Below are 22,642 nucleotides of genomic sequence, written 5' to 3' on the forward strand. Positions count from 1 at the left end.
TTAATTATATAGTAGCATTATAGGTGTGAAGGAGGACAGGGACTCGCCCTCGCTTTCCTCTCATGTCAGATGTCCAGTGCATATAGGGTTTATCAATTTATTAACAACAGTTATGCAATTAATCACTGAACTGTAAATGAAAAGCTAGCATTCTAATGTTAGTCAATACACAATACATTCTCAGACTAGACACTATTCTCAGATTATGAACTTCGGTCATGTAATGCATGTAAACACATACTTTCTCTATTATTATGAGGCCATAAAAATTGCATGTATTCATTAATGAATGAGCAAAAGTTTATATGTATGAAGTTTGTGTCACGCACACTGCTGGACACTGATGCCTCTCCTATATGTGTCATGTCAAATACCCATTAAAACTGTTGGGTTTTGGAGCTAACCGGTTACCTTAGTACATTTTTGTAAGAGACTTTAACTTTTTATATGCTTGTTCAAACATGTTGAGCATATTCCACAACCCTCATGAAATTCAAGCTAAAATTTTGTGCTATAAAGATGCAAATGAGAATAACTCGTTGGACTAATGCATTGAGAGAAGTCTGACTTCTTTAAGTGCTTCCAGGCTCAGGCAATGTCTTTATCTTGGTCCACTTATATTCATAATGCATTTTTAATCAGTATTATCATAATACACATTACTGTTTTTTTTTGTTTATACTAGCTATAGGGTTTACTAGTATATGTTGCATTTATATATTATTGTTGAACTCAAATTATAAATAGTAGTACAATTAGTAGAGTAGGTACTATTAGGTACTATCATTGAGTATTGCATTAAGCCTGCATCAAACCTTTTATGGGGAAGAATTGCCCGAATTGCCTTCCTGTATTATAGGGAAGAATTTGGCCCCTTGTTAATGGAACTTGTTTGGATGATGAAGTCTCCTGCTGGTGGGAAAATAGGAATGTTAGAGGCCCGTGGCTTTGATAGCACCTCCCCAATTCCTTAAACCCTGATTGTTTCACATCCTTTTAGTGAAATAATGATACGTGTCTTCCTTACCCTAAAACTTGTCAATTTTGCTTTTCCAGTGAATATTATCATGTCACATTATGGTACAGCAGTTTCTTTCTTGAGTGAAGGCCAGTCAGTGATTTCAACTACATACTTTACCTTTTCACAAAGTAATTGCATATTGTAATGCAGGATGTTCAGTTGCTGTTTAGTTGGATATTATGACATGACTAGAATCTAAAATATTCTCATTGTGCAAAGAAACATGAAAAATGATACAATTATTGATGCTATATTTTTCTTTCTCCAGGGAGCCATAATTAATCCATTCTGGATGTACAGAAGCCTCTCTGTATGGAAAAATCTCTCACTTCTAAAAACATTGGTGCTTCTGTAGTGGAACGTAGACTACTTTTGGGGACAGTATGTTCAACTTGATCAAAAAAGACAAGGAGAAGGATGGAGTTAGGAAGGAGAAAAAGGACAAGAGAGACCGGAGGGAACGGATGTCTGCAGCTGAGCTCCGAAGCCTAGATGAGATGAGCATGAGGCGGGGCTTCTTCAACCTCAACCGGAGCTCCAAGCGTGACTCCAAGAACAAGTTGGAGATCTCCAACCCTATCCCTATTAAAGTTGCCAGCAGCACGGAGCTCAACCTGACTGACATTGAGTCGGATGGCCTCAGTAACCGCAGCAGCATGGTCCTGGATGCAGATCAGCTCAGCGCGGCCAGTTCCAGTGATGATCTGAAGGGCGATTACGGTCAAGATGGCCATCGGAGCTCTGTCAAGGAGCGGGCAGCTAGGTTTGGCTCCCTCGCCATGCAAAACTCACAAATGGGTTCCATCATGAAGCGCTTCTCCTTTTCTCAGCGGAATAAAGATGAAAGTCCGTCCGAAGGTTCCACACCTTCTGGGCAGAACTCTGCTGCCCCATCGCCGCAGGTAGAAACCAAGATCTTCGACCCCCAACGTAAGCCAAGTCTTCAACATCAGCAGCAGCCTCCTGCTGGGAAAAAGGTGCAGATTCCTGAGGTTGTGGATAAGACGTTTCCTGCGGACCTCCGCTTGCCTGCTGTCGTGCCGCCGCAGACGCCCGAAGTTCGGGAGCTGGTTCTCCAGAGGCGTAACACTGGAGATTTCGGCTTCTCCCTGCGGCGCACCACCATGTTGGACCACGGCACGGATGGAACGGTATATCGCAGAGTAGTCCATTTTGCGGAGCCAGGTGCCGGCACCAAGGACTTGGCTCTTGGTTTGGTTCCCGGAGACAGGTTGGTGGAGATCAACGGGCGAAATGTGGAGAACAAGAACAGGGATGAGATCGTGGAGATGATTCGGCAGTCAGGCGACACGGTTCGGCTTAAAGTTCAGCCCATTCTGGAGTTAAGCGAGCTGAGCCGATGCTGGCTGAGGAACACCGAAGGGCTGCGGCGGGAAGCATTTGACGTAAGTCCATACTTTGTCTCTCTTCTCTTCTCTCGTTCATGATCACAGGCTTTCCAGGCAACTCCCCACAAGCCTGCCCAGCTCTTACACATGTAGAGCCAACTGGCTCTTCTCGAGAGTACAAGCACATCATTTAAGATGAACATGTTCTTGTGCAACAGGAAGCGGATTCCTTTCCAGGATGAACATCTGTCACAATGTGTCTAACAGAATCTTTTCTTCCTCCAGCTTTCCACAAGTGATGACTTTAATGACAGGCTTTGAAATTGTTTTGTTTGTGTTTTTCTTCACAGTTTGCTGTGCAATAGTTGGACACAGTGCGACAGTAAATTCAGAATTTTCCCCATTACAGTTTGCAGTTTAGTTTTGGTATGCAACTATAAATTGCACTTACTGTTAGTAAAAGAGAAAGAGGCTGGTCAGGGACTCTTTCTTGTGTGAGATGAGTGTGATGAATGGGTGAAAAATCTCTTTCGTGTTTTTCCTTGACAGAAGGAAACCTTTGAAACTTATCTGTTATGTCCTTGTTGGATTACAGATAAGAATGGCACTTTTGCGTAAATGCTTAATTTTTTTTAGGATGGGCGGAGGTTGTGTCTTCATTAACTAGCATGTGTGCCGCTACTGGTCTGGATTCAATCTAGTGCTGTCGTGCCAAGTTGCATATGTTGACGCTGAGACGAATCACAAAGCTTCTTCCTACAATAACTGCTTGTGGGTGTTATGTAAGACTTCTTGATAACTGCACTTATTGGATTCCTAGAATTTAGCAATGTTGTTTACTTGCTTGGAAAACAGTACATTCAGTTAAATGAATGTTAACTTAAGTTTGCTATGTAATGTGCAGTGAGGAGCCCTAAGTAATTTGTAAAAAGGTATTCTGAAGCTGAATGATGAGCCATCTGTGAAACTTTAGAGTGCACAATAGAGAGGTGTAACATGCAAGTGAGTTTTGAAACAGTGAATCAGAGGGTTTGAATCATTAAATGGTGTTTGTGTAGGAAAAAAGGTGTTGGCTGTTTAATAATTATTCCCTTCAGTTTGCTGCTTGCTGACAATTATTAATTTAAATGGTCCCTTTACAACTACTAAACTTTTCATTAGCCTAAAACAGGGTTTCCCAAATGGAGGTTCATGATCCTTGAGAGGTTCAATAGTAAACTGTGGGTTTGCGAGATTGTGCTAAAAATGCAACGCTCCTTTAAACTGATTAAAAATGAAATGATTCAATTAATTATAAAATTAAATTATTCGTTTTTTAAATTACATGAATAAATGTGATATTGGTTGCATTTATTAAAAGGTTAGCATTACAATTTGTAGGTGATTTTAGCCCTTTTCTAACATAACACTCGCTAAACCCGTCCAGTAAACAGAGCTGCTATTTACACATGTAACAGCTTTTTTCTCCTTATCTGTATTTCTACCATTCAGACAGCTGTTAACACATTACTCATTTGTTTCAGCATCTGCCCAATTTGATGACTTTTTTTTACAACCACAGATAATCAAACATTTTAATGTAAACTAAATGGTGTGCAATGTAACTGCGCCAGTTCCTTCAGAACTTTGTGATTGTTTCAAACTTTTTGACAGCAGACTTCATATGTCAGAGCGTTCTAACACGTACGTGCTCACACTGCTATTCTTACAGCTAAGAATAGCAATTATGGTTAAATCAAAACACCACCTCTAAATGGAAGAATTCTGTTGTATTTACAGAAAAAGCTGTATGGTTTGGCTGAGAAAAAGTTATGCATCCCAGGCAGGCTTAGACTTTTGTGATGTATTAGTCACAGGAACATTTGGGTTGAGGAATATAGTGTTAAAATCAGTTCTAAGTGTTTTTGTACTTGTTGAAACAGACCCTGGTCTCTTTGTAGTCAGTCTTGGTCTAGAGCAGGTGAAGAGCAGCTGTACTCCTGCAGGCCGAATGGACCTACATATGCCTGACAGCACGAAGACAGAACACTCGCTCATCTTTCTCATCTTCTTCATCATTACTACATTTACATGATGGTAAATGATCTGTATAGCCTAGAGTAAGAAAAGCTGCCTCTCGGCTTCAGCATTTGTGTCTACAATAAATCTTAACTCAAGCACTAACATCAGGCTAATGGTACTGTACTGCTGTAATGGGCTTAGAAAAATAAAGCGATCATCAGCCCTGCCTGTTTATGCAACCACATGTTTGTGAAGGACTCCCTAATGGTTTTTCCTATGGAATAGTTTTAACTTTGTGGCAGCATCATAAATTAAGCACTTTCAGGAAATCTAAGATTTGTTTAGCTTAAAGGTTTGAGTGATTTTTGCCCATTTGGTGACAGACCATCTCGTAACAATTAGAACGGTTCATCATGTGCTTCTGCAAATTTGGCAGGCACCTCCATCTCATACCAGAGTGGTTCTGCTGTGCTATTTTGGGTTTTACCAACAAACAAAGAGGGGCTTAGTTTGCTGCATAGTTCTTAGTCAGCCTCCCGTTGTATTCATTATGGTTCATTATCTGGCCTCAGGTCAGTGGGGGTTTTCTCTGCAGCCTGTGTCACCCTGACTCTTGCCCCCTCTGTCTATCGCTCTCCCTCGGACAGCGATCATAATCTGTTCTGTCTTTTGGCAAGCTGTGCTACAGGCATTGTCTGGAACATCTAATATGTCCTCTGAGAGTATTCATTTTGGGCTTCTTTTGTTGTGGAGCAGTTTTAAAATAAAGATGGGCAGGAAGTACTCTACTACGTGTAAGTGACAGCAGTGATTGTTTATTAAATCTCAATATCTGAACTAGTGATAGACTGATATATCGGCCAGTCAGTTTATTCAGGCAATATTTGGACATTTTGAGATTATCGGCTGATAACCATGTCCACTTTGCAGAATAACAAAAGTGTTCTTCTATTCACTTTATCACTGCCAAATTCTAAAGTCATTGTCAATGGATAGTATTTCTGTTTTCAAATATCTATTGATTTTTTTTTTTTTTTTTTTTTTAGGGGTGTAATAATACCCTCATGTCACAATTCGATACATATAACAATACGATATTATTGCGATACTCCAAGACACATGGTAAAAGGTTAACAAAAAATAGATTTTTTTTCATTTTTGTGAACTGAATAAATGTTTACAATCATCATTTACTGAGACTTTCGTTAATCTTTGGAACGCAAATTAAAGGTAGGGTATGGGATTTGCAAAACGGCCGGCAGATTTTGAAAATACACAACTCAAATGGTCCTACCTTCTTCCCTCCAACGCCGGCCCTGACTCCACCCATTCAACGCGCAATGGATGGGAGGGGGATGGGGGGAGGGTGTACGACCGTTTGATTGACGAACTTACTGTCCAATGATTCTAGGTGGTGTTGGAAATGATTGGCTGGAGTTTTTCGAGTCCTGCCCGTTCCACAGATGATTAAATTGCTTAATTTTCATTTCAGTGCTTCTAACTCAGTGACTGTAAGTGGGTTAGGAATAGGATTAGGCTACAAGTGATTTTGAAAAAATGGACAAAAAAGAGAATCACATACCCCACCTTTAAGATATTTTTAATGAAATTTCTGTCCCTCAATTAAAAGTCCAGGTAACCAAAACATTTGATGTTTCAAGACATTCATTAAGAAATCCATGCGAATCGAGTGGTTTAATCTAGCCTAAAGCCCTATTCGCACGGGATTAGTATTACCTAGGGACCTCCGGTAATTTGTAATAATCGCAGAGGTCGTCTGTGATTTTTATCCCGTGCGAATCTGGCATGTCTGTAAAAATGTCTGTAAAAATTCCCCCGAAAATTACCTACTGTATTTCGGCCAACACAGGGGTCCTCTGATAATACCAGTCCTGTGTGAATCCCCATGTCTGTGATTTGGGCTGTTTTTCTGTGAGCCTATCGTTTCCTAAAGAACGTAATAACCATTATGGGCCGTTTAACAGTCCATTTTACGTCTGTATTAAAACTATATTAACAATAAAATCTCTCGATATGCTCTACTCCAATCCGATTATAGTTTTTCTCCAATAAAAACTATGAAGTGCTGCAAAAGAGAAAACAAACTAACGTTACAGTAAAGACGTGATACGGAAACGTTAAATTAAGTATTTTGGCGCAACATGGAAGCTCTTTTGGAAAGTTTGGACGCTTTTTGTGGTAGTGTAATTTAGTAGTCTATTGTGGAGCATTTCTTTGTCTCACACGGCCTCTAAAGACGTCCATCCTGTAAGTGTCTCAAGAAATCAAAGTGTGAAAGAGTAAAAATTATATAAAATGAAATAAACCAAATAAAATGAATAGAAAAACAAGCCTATCGCGACGTTTCGGTATTTATAATACCTTCTTCAGGCGGCTTGTTGTAAATATGGACAAAGAATAAAAGAAAAAGAAGATATATATTTATACAATAATATGATATGCTATAATATATATATAATATATTTCTCTAATAAATTGGTTTTAAATAAGTTCTTTTTTTGAATTGCAATACTGCAGCGCGATCTTCGTTTCAGCACGTTCAGCTAGTGAAGTGTGAATGGGTGGGCGTACGCTGTAAAGTCCGTAAACTCGAGGGAATTACGAACATTTATTTGCCCGTGTGAATGAGCCACCAAAAACACAGACGTCAGGGGGTAATTTCTTAATTACAGAGGTCCAGGGGTAATACTAATCCCGTGCGAATAGGGCTTAAGTCTTCTGAAGAGACACAATCTCTATATGGACTGGACTTTTGTGTTCATCTTGTGGGATTATTGAATTGTATAATGTGTATAAAAATATATTGACCACCCTAGCTTTCCATATCACCGCTGGCCATTAAGAAATCCACTAATTTACATTTGACTTTTCAAATGCAAAGCAATACTCAACATGCTTAAAATCAGTAACCACTATATGCAAAAATGCCATAAAGGTGCTTCAATTTTAATTTTGTGATTTAAGTTGTCAGTTCTAGTGATGCCTTGCAGTGTGATTTGTCAGACAGCAATTTGCATCAATGTTTAGTAAATGACTGGGGAACACGGCTAGACGGAGCACAAGTGAATGGAACAAGGGTGTCTTAAAACATGTTTCATAAAGTTGATCTATTTTTGAATGCATCCCTATTATAAAACTAATTGTGGAACAGAATATTTGACAAACAGGAAGTGTAGAGCTGGACCTTTGTTCTGGTGTGAATGTGGTCCCGGGCAGTCGTGTTTTGTAGCACGTGTCTGTGTTTGCCTGTGTGATGTCTGGAGTGCTGTACTGATTTGTGGGCCTCACTGAGCAGCGGGAGCCATTCTTGGTCCCATTGTCTCAGAAAACAAATAGCAACAGCTTTATCATTAATCCAAATAAAGAAGAGCCATAAAACGATCATGTCTCAGTGCAAACAAAAGCCAAGCGGAGGGAGTTCATGACAGTCTCCTCCAGCAGGCATATTTTATAAAGTCAGGCACAGCTGGACCCTGCTGTCGTCTTGATTGACCTTTTCCTTTCTATGTCTTACGGCTCAGTTTTGCTGTTTTTGAGTCTTAGATTTAGCTATGTTTTTCAGGACAAAGTCTGCTGACCTAGGTACTGCTTTCATAGTGAAAATTAGATTTGTACTGAAGAAATAAATTGCTAAATTTGTTGCTATGGTGCTGTTGACCCAAGTCAAAAGTCCATTCCCAAGTCTCAGTGATATTTATATAGATGACATGACTTTGTCGCCATGGGTTTAAGTATATAGCATTTTTTGCCATTTTATAATGGACTTTTTTATTTATTCTTGCTTGGTAATTTGATTACTAATTATATACGCATGTTATGGAAATATTTTTGACGTCCTTTTGTATGGAGTTTGGCAGAATAGGAACTTCGTAAATAGGAACTTCCCCTTCATTGCAGGAATGTCTTTGGAGTGGCTGAAGAATGGTATGTTTTTCCCGCTGTTCCCTATTCCTTAGAAGAGAGCACAGCAAACATACAGGAAGCCCTCTATTCTTCTAGGCATTGACCAGCGTAGTCAGGATGTCCTGAGATGGCCGTGAGGAAGCCAGAATAGAGACAGTACTACAGACCCTGCTGAAACAAACAGGTAAAACTGTCTATTTTCAGCACACAGGCAGCTCTCTGTCTAGTCCGATGGTCTCAGCCAAGACAAAACTAGGCCTGGAAGCTCATTTTTCTGCTTATTGAGTCTTGGACATCGAAGTCCAAGTGTCCCCCTCAATATTGGAAAATGCTGCATGTGTCCCACCCAAAAATTAGCCTATACCGAAGGGACAAAAACTATACATTTGGAACTTTTATTTTGAAAGCGCGACAAAGAAGATATCTGGTTTTGCCAGCAAGTCAAACCCAGAGTGATAGGTCAAACCAATTTCATGCTATGTTTGAATAATCACCATTCGCCAATCACCAGCTTCATATTCTTCACTTTTCACCTATAGTCGGAGCATCTGATTGGTAGAGAGAAGTTAACATTACACTAGGAACATACAAATACGTTACAGGTGCACACCAGCTTTGAACTGGAATAAGACTCGACTTTGGATGAGGTAAATTAGTCTCAGTCAAGCGGTTGAAATTAGCAAGCTTTTTAAAATTGAATTATGGATAGGAGCTGAGGCATATGTTGATTAAATCAACAATGGAATTTAGAATGGCACGTGTGTTATGCTTTGCGAGAGGTGATAACTAACGTTACGTTAGATAGCTAGCCACATAGCTATAGATATAGCTGGCAATCGATTTCTCTGTGTTAACCTTAGCAAAAGTAAAATGTTCTGTCATCTCATTTCAGAATAATGCCACCCCACAAAAGGGTTCTAGTTCCTAATACATGCATTAAATGAGCACTTACTGTACATTTCAACATGCAGAATGTTGTTTTCCCGTTACATTATCACATGAGCAAAAGTTTTTGGGTAGGATTCCAATGCAAAATACATTTGCATGATTTATCTAATCTGACAATGTTATTTTTGTTATTATTTATTTATTATTGTTAGCTCCTTGTTACTTATTATATCATATACCTACCTTAGAGACCCTGCCTGTTTCCAAAGTCGTATGTGACTGTTGTATTTTTGTATTTTTTTGGGTTACAAATCAAATATTTGCCTTGTAAAGTGCCACTCTCCTTTCTGCCCGCAATTACAGGGGGGCTTGTACACTTTTATGTTTCCCAACTCCAATATTTGTCTAATAATAAACAGATTGGATGATTTTGTTTATTTATTTGTTTGTGATTCCGTACATGTTGTACCACGTCACCATACTGTATGTTACTATTATGGTGGTGGGATGGACGTTGATTCATAGTGGCCAATATGTCCCCCCCCAATGTCAAAGTCATTCCTACGCCCCTGACAACAAAAAATGTCCACTTATCCCTACTTTTATTAAAAAAAGCAAAAATTTGTTACAGTGAGGAACCTACAATGGAAGTGAATGGGGCCAATTTGCATATTTAGTTTCAATAATATAGCCACAAGATGTAAATGATATTCGTGTTATTATGATATTCGTATATCAGTGTTATTTTAATATTTTATATGCTAAGTATTTATTCATATTTTAAGCTGACAGTTATTTTTATAATTTTAGGTTTATTTTAATTTTACTTTGTCTATTTGTCATTTATAATTGTATACAATTTACCTTTAATTTTATTGCAGTTTTATTAATATTAGTAATGTTATCATTTCAACGTAACTATTTTAGTTAGTAGCCAAGGAAACGCTTCATATTTTCACTTGTTTACATTTTAATTTAATAATATTTATTTTATTATATGCATACCGGTAATATATTTTTTTTAATAAAACAATAAAATTATATGCCTCAAATTTCAGTTTCTATATCCTCCATAAATGGGCCCATGCATTTGCCTCACAGTAACCTTGACACGAGGGAGGAGTCAAAATATTTTTTGGTGGTATCAACATTTTCAATAAAATGTGTTTTGAGGTAAATAGGTCTTCCATTAGTACAGGTATTTCAGCGTCTTCAGCACTAAAGGCTCTTGTTGACTCTGCTGCAGTGAAGTGACTGGAGGCGTCGTCATGGGTGGCTGTTGCCTGACTGACCTCCAGCAAGGTTGCACTTCATGACACTGTCTGCAGAAGAGTTACAGCTGTGCACCAGATGCCCCCAGACCCGCATACACACACAGATTGATGCAGACATTCTGACACCCAGCCTCAATGTGCCATCACGCTGTTTTACAGGCAATGTGAAAGCATGACTTTGCAGTTAACAAACCTCAGAGGTCCATCATTACCAGTACACTGTGGAGACTGCATCAAGACCACAAATATGCTTTCATTAACATACTAGTCTCGTATAAGAGTCTTTCCCGCGTACACACTTCTAACAATGTTGAAATAAGTTGTAATTTGCTAATCAGTACTTCTCATCACAATATATAAACGATCTTAAATGTCAGGTTTGCAGTATGTGTTCGTACTGTAGTGTTTTTCACTCTGTAGACAGGGCCATACTGGCTCCATCTCTGCCGCAGGACTGGCCCACAGCACCCCAGGGACTTTCTGCACCACACTGCTGTACTTCCCTTCTTCTCCACTTAAGTGGAGGAGATGTCACTGAATGATCATTTTCTACCCAAAACTGTTCACTGAACAATTTTGGCACTTTTGATTGCTGTATTTCAGCGCACTAACCTTTCACAATCCAGTTTACCCAGACTCTCGTCTGCTGTAGACCCCATCCGTCTATCTTTGTCTGTTTTTCTATCTGTCTGTCTGTCATGGAAAGACTACATTTCGGTTCATTATCATTTTTTGTTCTTCCTTGCATTCAAATTATAATTTCAGTAGCTTGTTTGGTATTTCAATTCAAATTCACATTGGATCGAATTGGAATTTAAAAGGCATAACCCTGACAAACGCCTCTGCATCACCTACTAGGTGCTAAAAATGGAAGCTTTAACAGGAGGGTGATTTGGAGTTTGTGCTTGAATTGAGTCATCTGTGATAAATTAGTAAGTTTGGCTATTTTTTTCCCCTCTGTTATTTGGAAACATCCATTTTAACTTGAGAAATTGATTCTCCGCTAAAACCTTCCCTCTGACCTCCCTTTTTTCTCTCTCTTTCGCTGCCTGTGGGTTCTGGTACTTCTGTTGCCTTGGCATTGCTTCTGAACAGTCTGTGAGCAATTTCACCAAGCTAGGTTTTTCATATGTGTATGTACAGTAAGTGAATGTAAAATGACAACCACAGAAATCCTAGAGGCTGGAAATCTTCAACTCTGTACTGGCCCTTGACCAACGATGATGGTTACCACTCCATGGATAAATATGACTTTTCTATCATGTGAACTCAATTCAGAATTTTAACAAGATTAAACATTAATCTTTCATTGTAATTTTTCGCACACACCCTTTTTTTGTATGTGCCTTGTGGAAACATACGTATGTTTGATGTTCACATACTGCTTTGAGAGAACAAACTGTTCATGTATGTGCCCTAGGTTCTGTTTTTTTTTTTAAATGGATGTGCTGTGGGGGAACAAATCAATCATTATCATTACTTGTTCCCATGGGGACTTTGGTCTCACTGTGGATGCTCTCAGTGTTCAACTAAAGCAACAATCCATGAGAGTCTGTGCATAATAGTGATTTTTTTTACTACTAATCACAATTATTATTATAATTTTTTACTACAAATCACAATGGGCTTTTCTGCATGAACCGTGTCTACAATTGCAAAAATGTATTTTGGTGAATTCAACATGGAGTCACAGATGCATGAATAGCATGTATTGGCTATTTCTTTGGCTTTGAATGTGTCCAGACATTATCAGATTTTAGAAAAAGAACCGGCCATTTTGTAACTTATTTTATGCTGATATGGAAGGCACACATACACCTCATGATTGATACCCCTCCTCAGAGTGTACAGGCACTGTAGCTCTTGGCCCTTACAGTATTATTTTACTCCACAAGACCATAAGCTCTGTTCAGGAAGCTATTCTGATTTGATTGGCTCTCATTTTATCTCAATCTTTTCAACATCTCTGAAGTTAAACATTCATTTTCTCTGGACCTCTGCAACATTTTATTTACTCCTCTCCAAAACCACACACTTGAGGTATGATAAATGATAAACTAACAATGAACATTTTTTTACAGCATTTATTAATCTACATTCATGTTAATTCTACATTAACAACAATATTAATAATAGTACCTTGTTAATGGATATTTAATAATAAACAATATTATATTTATAAATAAACTATGGAAAAAAATGCTGTTAATTGTTAGTTCATGATGCCTGTCGTATCAATTGAAAACGAATAATAATGCAAATAACTAATAAAACGATGAATCAGTTTATAACAAAAAAAACAGTCGCATATTGCAATTTTATGAAATTGAGATTTATATATCACATGAAAGCTGAATAAATAAGCTTTCAATTGATGTATAGTTTGTTAGGATAGGACAATATTTGGCCGAGATGCAACTATTTGAAAATCTGGAATCTGAGGGTGCAAAAAAATCTAAACATTGAGAAAATCACCTTTAAAGTTTATTTAAGGTCCATTTATGTTCGCGATTGTGCTGCATTCACTCACAAAAATAAATGTTTGTATGTAAATATATGTAGGAAAATTACAAAATATCTTCATGGAACACAATCTTTACTTAATGGTTTTTGGCATAAAAGAAAAATCGATAATTTTGCCCCATACAACGTATTGTTGGCTATTGCTACAAATATACCCGTGTGACTTGTGACTGGTTTTGTGATCCAGGGTCACAAATGAGTTAAAAATATGGTGGCGATACTGCAGAATTTAACTAAATATTCACTTTGCAGAGACCTTTTCCATTTACATGAACTGATTTACACAAATGAATTGGGATATCCCAAATCTACATATGTTTTAAGAGGAACGCATTTGCATTTGGTCTCTCAACTTTAAATCTGTGTGCATAATAGAAAAAGGTGATGTAGCATTTTGTCATATTTCAGTTAGCTACTCCCCAACTGTGATCCTGTTATAATTTGTCTGCTGACCTTTAGGGCAGAGTGCCATGTGTCATAATGCTGGGTGTGCCAGGCAGGAGTGTGATATGAGGGAAGTAATTGAGCGTGTTCAGGAAGCCCTAGCACAGGAACTGGGATAAAGAGCCAGTTTCTATGTACTGTGCCTGTCACATCATCTGAGATAAGCTTTTAAGTGATTTAAATGGCCTTTCTTCCCATGTGAATAAGTTGACGTGTTTCCTTCACAGTAGTCCTTCCGCATTGTTTTACATTCTTTTCTCAGTAGTGTTATATTTTAGATTTGCATCTTTTTCTCTTTCTCTCTTTTCTTAAAAATGATTGGAAGTCATACATGTCTAGCACATTTCAATGTAAGTTCTTGGGGTAAAAGCGCATCATTATATTTAAAGAAACTGTTTTTTTTTGGTAAGAAATAGAAATAAAACACTCATTAGATGCAATTTAATGTTGAAATCCTACTGGTGAAATCTGTTGATATGTTTTGTTAAAGGGATTGTTCACCCAAAAATGACAATTCTGTCATTTTACTTTCCCTCATGTCATTCTAAACCTAAATAAATGTCTTTCTTCTGTGAAACATAAAAGAAGATATTTTAAGAAATACAGTATCTCACAAAAGTGAGTACACTCCTCACATTTCAGCAAACATTTTAGTATATCTTCTCATGGGACAATACTATAGAAATGAGACTTGGATATATTTTAGAGTAGTCAGTGTGCTGCTTGTATAGCTGGCAACAAAAGTGAGTACACCCTAAGTGAACATGTCAAAACTGTGTCCAAAGTGTCAATATTTTGTGTGAGCACCATTGTTATCTAGCATTGCCTTAATCCATGGAGTTCACCAGAGCTGCAAGGTTGTTGCTGGGATCCTCTTCCACTCCTCCATAATGACATCATGGAGCTGCTGGATGTTGGTCACGTGGTGCTTCTCCACCTTCTGCTTGAGGATGCCCTACAGGTGCTCAATAGGGCTCAGGTCTGGAGACATACTTGGCCACTCCATCACCTTCAGCTTCCTCAGCAAGGCAGTCGTCATCTTGATGGTGTGTTTGGGGTCGTTATCATGCCGTTCGGCACAGTTTCTGAAGGGAGGGCATCATGTTCTGCTTCAGAATGTCACAGTACATGTTGGAATCCATGTTTCCCTCAATGAAGCGCAGCTCCCCAGTACCAGCAGCACTCATGCAGCCCCAGACCATGATGCTACCACCACCATGCTTGACTGTAGGAAAGGCACAATTCTCTTGATACTCCTCACCAGGGCATCGCCACACATGCTGGACACCATCTGAGCCAAACAAGTTTATCTTAGTCTCATCAGACCACAGGACATGGTTCCAGTAATTCATGCTCTTGGACAGGTTTCTTTCAGCAAACTGTTTGCGGGCTTTCTTGTGAGCCAGCTTCAGAAGAGGCTTCCTTCTGGGACGACGGCCATGCAAACCGAATTGTTGCAGTGTGCGGCGTATGGTCTGAGCACTGACAAGCTGACCTTCCGCTTCTGCAACCTCTAAAGCAATGCTGGCAGCACTCATGCGTCTGTTTTTTAAGCCAGCTTCTGCACCTGACGCACAGCACAAGGACTCAACTTCTTTGATTGACCCTTGCGAGGCCTGTTACGACTGGAACCCGTCTTGGAAAACCTCTGTATGACCCTGGCCTGTACTGTAACTCAGTTTCAGGGTGTTACCAATCTTCTTATAGCCTAGGCCATCTTTGTGGAGAGCAACAATTCTAATTCTCAAATCCTTAGAGAGTTCTTTGCCATGAAGTGCCATGTTGAACATCCAGTGGTCAGTATGAGAGAATTGTACTCAAAGCACAAATTTTAACTGCTCTAATGCAAGATACACACATTTGTATGGTCCTGTCAAGGCTATTTTGACAATAATGGCTGTATGTTGAGTTTATTTTCAGAGGACAGTAAATATATACTAAAATAAAATATATCCAAGTTTCATTTCTATAGTATTGTCCCTTGAGAAGATATACTAAAATGTTTGCTGAAATGTGAGGGGTGTACTCACTTTCGTGAGATACTGTATCTGAGTGTGTTTTTTTTTTTTTTTTTTGCATAAAATTGTAGTCAGTGGGGTCCAAAGTTGTTTGTTTCCCAACATTCTTAAGAATAATTAATTTTGTGTTCCACAGAAAAAAGATTTGTAGATAGATTTGGAATGACATGAGGGTGAGTAAATTATTTTATTTTTGGGTTAACCGTCCCTTTAAGGGGATCATGAAGTGAACTGCTTTGCTTGTTTCTATGAAGGGCTTGGAAATGTTTTCTCCTCCCTAAAGTTCCATTCTTGGTATTTTTGGAATTTGCTTTGGAACAAACATGTCACTTCCTGACGTGGTCTCTGGAGAAAGCGGAGTCAAATTGAAAGAGATGGGGCCAGAACAGCATATTTCATCTTTACACTTGAGGTCATTCTGCGGGAATGTTCAATTTTGAGGATTTTTGTTTTAACCGTTGTAGATTACATAACATCAAGCTATGTCAAGCTAACTGATTACATTTGTACGGCATTGATTCAGTACAGCCCAGCCATGTCAGATGTAGCGATGCTTTCAATTAGAGTTTGTAGTGTAACTGGGTATGTTGCACCAATTGCGAAATCTATTTTCTGTTGTTGAGTAAATATGGTACACACTTTCCTTCTTTATTGTTAGTTAACACATGACATATGCTCTCGATGTCCATGCCACATGGTTTTTCACTCACCATAGTCACAATTAGACAGGAAGTCTCCAGAGGAAGGGGATAGAGCAGAATGGGGCAGACTAGACGAACTGTGCAACCCTGGCTCAGGGCTCATTAGAGTTGAGATGCTTCCTGTCAGGATGGACCTTTCATCGAAGTCATGAGAAAGTGGTCTCGCAGTGGTCTACTGCAGTAAGACCCCTCCCATGCTGCCGACCCCTTTTCCACACTGTAAAACAGGAAGTGAGCAATGGCAACATAATGCATTAGGATTTGCTTGATGCAAAGTAAGAATTGTATAATATTAAATGTAATATTTAAAGTCTTCATTTTGTCCTCCGAAATGTTAAGTCAATTCAAATAGTACACTGCCAATAGTAACTAAAATGATACTGCCAGTAAATAAGGTCAATTTATTCATACTGCAATTCATACTGGCAGTGGCGGAACTAGAGTTTTATACATGGGGTGGCCAGGGGGTGGCCACTGCTACTTTCGGGGGTACACAGTACACACACACACACAGTGGAAAAGCTTATGGAAGGAATTGGGTCACTCTGTTTGTGTCTATAAGTGTTGAACATCCAAAATATTTGCAGAAAACAAAGCTTAAGCACCAAGGAGATAAGATACCGTAGCATGTGTCTGTTATGTACTGCTGCGTTTATTTACAAAAAAACTCACATTTACAACCAATAAAAACTGTTTTTTTAATTGTACTTGAAAAATGTAAACAATTGTATTGCCCATCAATATAAAATCTTATCCTAGGAAGATTTAATACAACATAATTCTTTCTTTATAATAATTTATAATTATTCTTTCTAATTATAATTATTTTTTTGTGTTCATTTTTGGGTGAACTATCCTTTTAATCTGGCAAAATCATCTCAACTTAAATTCCTGAATTGGGTATGTGATTGACTGCCTGTGTCTGGTAGATGCTCTGACCTGTTTCTGGTCCTGAAGTCTGACCACACTGACTCTGACTAGCCAGTGGTGATGCAAGGGCTGGGATCTGTTTGCACCTGATCTGCCTGTTAGTCATTTTAAGCCAAAATGGGGGTCAACCTTGAACAAATTGCAACAGAAGCAAACTCAACAGAAGCAAGAGATTGGGTTTGGGACTGGGTCTGGGACTGTTTCTGGGGGACGAGTCTGAGGGAAGAACAGGAGACAATGGTAAGGAGAATGCAAAGGACAAAAGGTAAAATAAAAAGTGAATCCCCAGAAACAGTTTTCGAAACTTTCCCCTAATGGGATTCTTCTAGACTTTTTTTCCTTACTCAGGACATATTGAGGATACAAAATTATTTGAGTTTGCTTCTGTTGCAATTTGTTCAACCTTTTTTCATAAAATGACTGGACTATGTTTGTGCTTATTTAAAAAGTACTCTGATATCTCTCCCTTTCTTTTCATGTTTAATTGACCCTGTTCAAAAATATGACAAATTTAAAATATGATTCCAATCATATTTATATTCTAATCATCATCCAATTACCAACATTTTTATCTTAACTCTTTCTCGCAGTAGCCTATAAAAAAAATGGTGTTTTTGGTAATTTTCACAATTTCATGGCACCCCAGAATATTTTGTTGTATGAATATCTGAACATACCAAAAGAATGAACAGACAAAAAATTGTTTTATTCTAGCTTTGTGCATCTTTTTTTATCAACACTTGAATGTTGGCAAGTTTCATAAAAAGCAACATGAGCAAAAAGCTGAGAAAATCGCATTTTTATCAAAGACTACATCTAGATCAGATTCATAATGATGATCAAAACACAGTAGATCAAGTCCATCAACACCCTACACCCATAAAGCTTCATAGTCCTATAGTGATCGCATTATGATATCACTTGTTTCTGCTTTTCTTTGCCTGCGTTTTGATCTCCTATCCTCACATTAGCTAGAACATTTGTATACTGTAACGGCAAGGTACTGCATATGCGTGTATTAGGCCTAATGTAGGCTATTCGGAGCAAACCACCCTGTTGCTAAACCTTAAAAACTTACTTCAAATATGATGTTTTCTTATTCGGTGAAGTTCTGTATCTTGCAACCATCTCTCGTCCTCTGCTCGTCCGTTTGAAAACTGCGCGCGCGCCGCGCTGCCGGCGAACGTAATTTTTTTTTTTTTAAATCAGCATTAGCAACTGCCAGTAGCAAATAAAATTTTGGGGTGGCACCCGGGGTGGCCAATCGCATGTCAGGGGTGTCCAGTGCCACCCCGGACCCCCCTCTGGCTCCGCCACTGCATACTGGGAACTCACAAACCCTTCAAGATTAGAATTTGGTTGGGATGTTGTTCTGACGCATGCACGCACGCGCACACACACACACACACACACACACATACATATATATATATATATTTGAAATAGATTTTTTTTTAACACTATTAATGTTTTTACTGTAGCTTTTCAACAATTGAATGTGTTTTTGCCGAGTAATCTTAAACGTAAAAACGTAATGACCCTAAACTTTTCAAGAGTAGTGTATGTGGAAATAGTTGATCTCCCTCCACAGTCCTACTTCTACTTTCGGTTTGGTCTGCCTGCTCGTAAGGCTAGATAAAAAGCAACAGAGAGCGCCATTGAAAGCCCACTTTATAGACATTAACATTTTGCCTGCGCTGCATGGTCAGGCCCACTCAGCACAGGGCCTTGGTGAAACCGCTCTGATTGGCTGTGACCCCAGCCCGGAGAAAGGCCTCTCTGTACGGCTCTACAAGGAGAATTCCCCTCTTTTTCCTTCCACTTCACATCCCACAGCCTCTCATGTATCAACTCGGCTGTTTTTACTGCAAGCTGGATTTAGTTGAGACTGCCGGATCATACCGTTTTCAGCATCTAAAGCTGTGGTTTCTCATAGTAATATATATCTCTAAAGGCTCTCATGGGGTTTATCCAGCAGCACGCCATACATGCATTTTCATTTGGCCACGAATTGAGTATTAATGACAGAATGTGTATTTAGCAATCCTATACACAGAATCTGAACCAAACCCCATACAATCATGACTTAATTTGTTGTAAAAAGCCTCACGGATTGTTAACCGATGCTCTGTCCTATAAATTGTAATTTATAACCCCCTGGAAATAGAAGCAATTTGAAGAAAGCGTAGGGAAAGGAATGCTCATTGCCCTGGGCTTATTCTTTTCCATGCAGTCCAGCGTGGTTGTGGTCTGCGCTGAAATACCAATGATTCCTGATGGCTCATGGTTTATTGTTTCTCTCTGGATGTTGTTCCAAGACTCATAAGCTTGGCCGTGTTGGTTAAAATTAAACGCACTGCGTGTCAGTGATATCCTGTGCTGACTCCAATGGCTTATTATGGATGCTGCTCACTACATCACTCCCTTACCATTGATCATGGGACTGTGGAGAGACCTGAAAAAGGCCTTTTATCAGAATGTCCACCCGAGGGAGGGAGCAATGTGAGTCTTGGCCATCTCTATAACACCATTCTCCACCAGTCTACCCCAGTAACAGAGGTCTTTATCATCACAGTTGGAAAACGGCACAATCTGTAAGCGAGGAAGGCCTTCCCCACAGAGATAAGCCACCGTAAAGCAGTTTAATGCGGAAATGAGCTTTATTTGGATTATCTTCCAGATGTTCCACTGACCGTGAGAGTGATTGCGAGTTGGGAAATCCTCATTTAAGCATTTATAGCATTTATAGACAACGAGTACTGCTGACTAAGCGTTTATTATATCTGTACAGGCCACTGCACAGTGAACCCAGAAACTATGCGTCAAGTTTTTTTATTTTGTTTAAAATATATTATATTTAGTTATACAATATATTTTTATTTATTTAATATATAATATCTTTAATTTATTTATATATTCAATATGTAATATATTTTTTATTTATATATTCGGTATGTAAAATTATATTTTTCTTTTATTTATATATTCAATATTTATATTAATGATTCATATAGCAATTTATATATGGCACTGCATTTTCGGCAACCGACAATATTTGACCAAAAATGAATTTGATTTTGAAATCAAATTCATTTTGACCTTGGAAAGCGTCAATAAAAAGTAAAAACATAACAACAGGAAGTTGTTAGGAAGGTTAGGAACAGTCAGGAAGGTCATTCATTGACCATAGCTCAATAGTTAGCTAGAAAAAATAGCATTTTGATAATCTGCACTATATTACATAATCAATATATTTTTACTTAATCGTTGTCTTTATTATTTTATGTACGTTTGAATTATATCTGCCATGAAAACAAGTCTGTTTAAATGTTTATAGCTGAAATATAAAGAAATATAAATTTAAAAAGTTGATATAACAACTGCCTTGTGTGCAATTTAAATGCTTATATACAACATTTATACAGCTTTTATGTGTTGATTATTAAATTCTGTTTTCGTTTTTTGGCTGAATGAAAACATTAATTTTGGTTTCGGTAAAAAAAAATATATATTTCAGTGCATCACTCTCGTGAACTACTCTAGATGGTGAAATTCCTTAAATTCTGCTGGAAAAATTCAAATGCTATGTTGGAGTGGTGAGACCTGAGGTTTGGAGGAGGTGAATGAGTGCACTCTGGGTACAGGAGGAACGACTCTCACACACGCTAGCCATTACCCACACTGTGAGTCGCCAGCCTCCGCAAGGCAGACCGGGTTACCAGCAAAAACCCAACCGTTCCCACTGACTGACCAATGTCAGATGTACTCCATCAGCCTGCCGTTCTCCATGTGAGCGTCAGGCGCTGGGTTTTGTCATTATGGGGACGTGCATAACTCAGTAAGGGTGTCTGGCAGTGCATCTGAAGCCCTTGTGGCCGGGATTCATTTTTGAATTAGGGCGAGGCTTGGTGGTCTGGTTAAAGTGGGTTATGGGGTTTCACAGTGCACTGCAGGGTCCTTCAGGATCTCACTTTGTCCCTAACATAATGCTTTCGTCTTTGCCAGAGTCAATTATTTAAAGAGACCTGCTACAGGCAAACTGAATAATGAAAGAGCTAGCCTGGGCACGCATGCAGCATTATGAGGAACAAGGTGGAATAGAGTTGGGCTTATGGAAATTAGGAACGCAATTTATAGGATTGTGTGTGTAATTAACCACTTCTTGTAAATGGCTTCTCCGGTAGGACCACTTCAGCATTTGTTGACACCCAACAACACTGCCGCCATGTTGAGTATGAGGCGGTCATCATTAATGAAGGGCTTTTGTGTGCTGAGAGCAGCTCTCCGCCGGCTGATACATGACACGACACAGTAATGAATGGGACTGCCAAAACACAAACACTTTTGCTGTTTGTTGCACGCTTGGGCTAATGCTTTTTCTGTATTCACAATGTTTTTGTGCTTGTGTGGCATTCAAACAGCTGTTTGTGCTGTTCTTGATTTAATCATAAAATTGAATTATCATTTAGACCAGGAGTCTTCATCCCTTTTTCAGACCAAGAAATCTCCAAGAAAACAGACGAATGGAGCAGAAACACAGTTATATATTATGTAAATAATATTATATTAATGTTTTTAATTTTTGTTTAATATAACAAATCAGAATAACAAAGAAAAACAGATACATCTAGCTGACAAAATAACATATTTTCATTTATATTTTTCATTTTTTTATTTGTTTCAAACTTCAGCTTTCTCTATTAAAGTTTATTTATTTTTTATTTTTTTTTAAAACCAAATTAGTTACAAACAGCTATTAATGGGCCCCCTTTAATACCACCCTGGACCCCTGTTGAAGACCATTGATTTAAATTATTATAATTTTTAGATGATTTAGCTTTTATATAAATATTTTTCACATTATATTTTATTAAATTTTCACAATTTTTTTTGCTCCTTTAATTTAAAGGTGCTGTATGTAACTTTTTCACTCACCTAAAGCATAAAAATACCATGATATGTTTGAGGATATATTGAGGAAACATGCTAAGTTCACATAGGCCTACTCGTTTCTCTGAAAAACACTTCTACAGCCAGTTATTTTACTTTGAAATGTGCGTTTCCAGGATGGAATGTTTGTTTTTGTTTTGGTCTGTGATACTGCACGTTGCCAATTTGCCAATTTTCATTGTCCATTGCGCTCTTTCCTGTTGCGTGTGCTCAAACTGGCGAGCGCCGTCCAGTCCGAGGAGCAGGTGGCGGGAGAAACAATGATCTCCAATATTTTGAATTTGGACTGCAGTACCCATTTTGACCACTAGTTGTCATTCTTACAGACTGCACCTTTAAGTCCAGGAGCTGAAAGTGGATGAATGAATTTTTATTCAATTTCTGCCAGTATTTATTTATTTTTGTTGACATTTAGGAGCCGAGAGTGAATGTGTTTATGTGAATGGTCTAAGTAGGAAGTTTAGCATGCTGTGTGACTGCCTCTTGTTATATCTCATCCTGGGCAGGAAGTTCCTCTGTTCTGGCAGTGATGCTTGTCGTCTAGGATTGAGAAACCTGCAAGTGTTCTTCCTGTTTATGACACATGCATTCCACTGTAACATAACCTGGTATGGTTACA

At 38.5% G+C, this 22,642-nt stretch overlaps 1 protein-coding gene across 7 annotated transcripts in view; it reads left to right on the plus strand.

Annotated features, from left to right (window-relative positions):
- myo18ab (myosin XVIIIA b) overlaps positions 1-22,642 on the plus strand; it is a 112,198-nt gene that overhangs the window by 1,029 nt on the left and 88,527 nt on the right. For 6 of the 7 annotated variants that reach the window (XM_084127104.1, XM_084127106.1, XM_084127107.1 and 3 more), the window contains exon 2: positions 1,290-2,427. In XM_084127104.1, the coding sequence (XP_083983230.1) occupies positions 1,405-2,427 (1,023 nt within the window). In that variant the 5' untranslated portion in view covers positions 1,290-1,404. Of the gene's footprint in view, positions 1-66; positions 2,428-22,642 lie in introns of those variants that run through there. The other variant, XM_084127105.1, reaches the window with a different exon arrangement.

The sequence above is a fragment of the Abramis brama genome (assembly GCF_963993115.1).
Source record: "Abramis brama genome assembly, chromosome: 10".
Lineage (NCBI taxonomy): Eukaryota > Metazoa > Chordata > Actinopteri > Cypriniformes > Leuciscidae > Abramis > Abramis brama.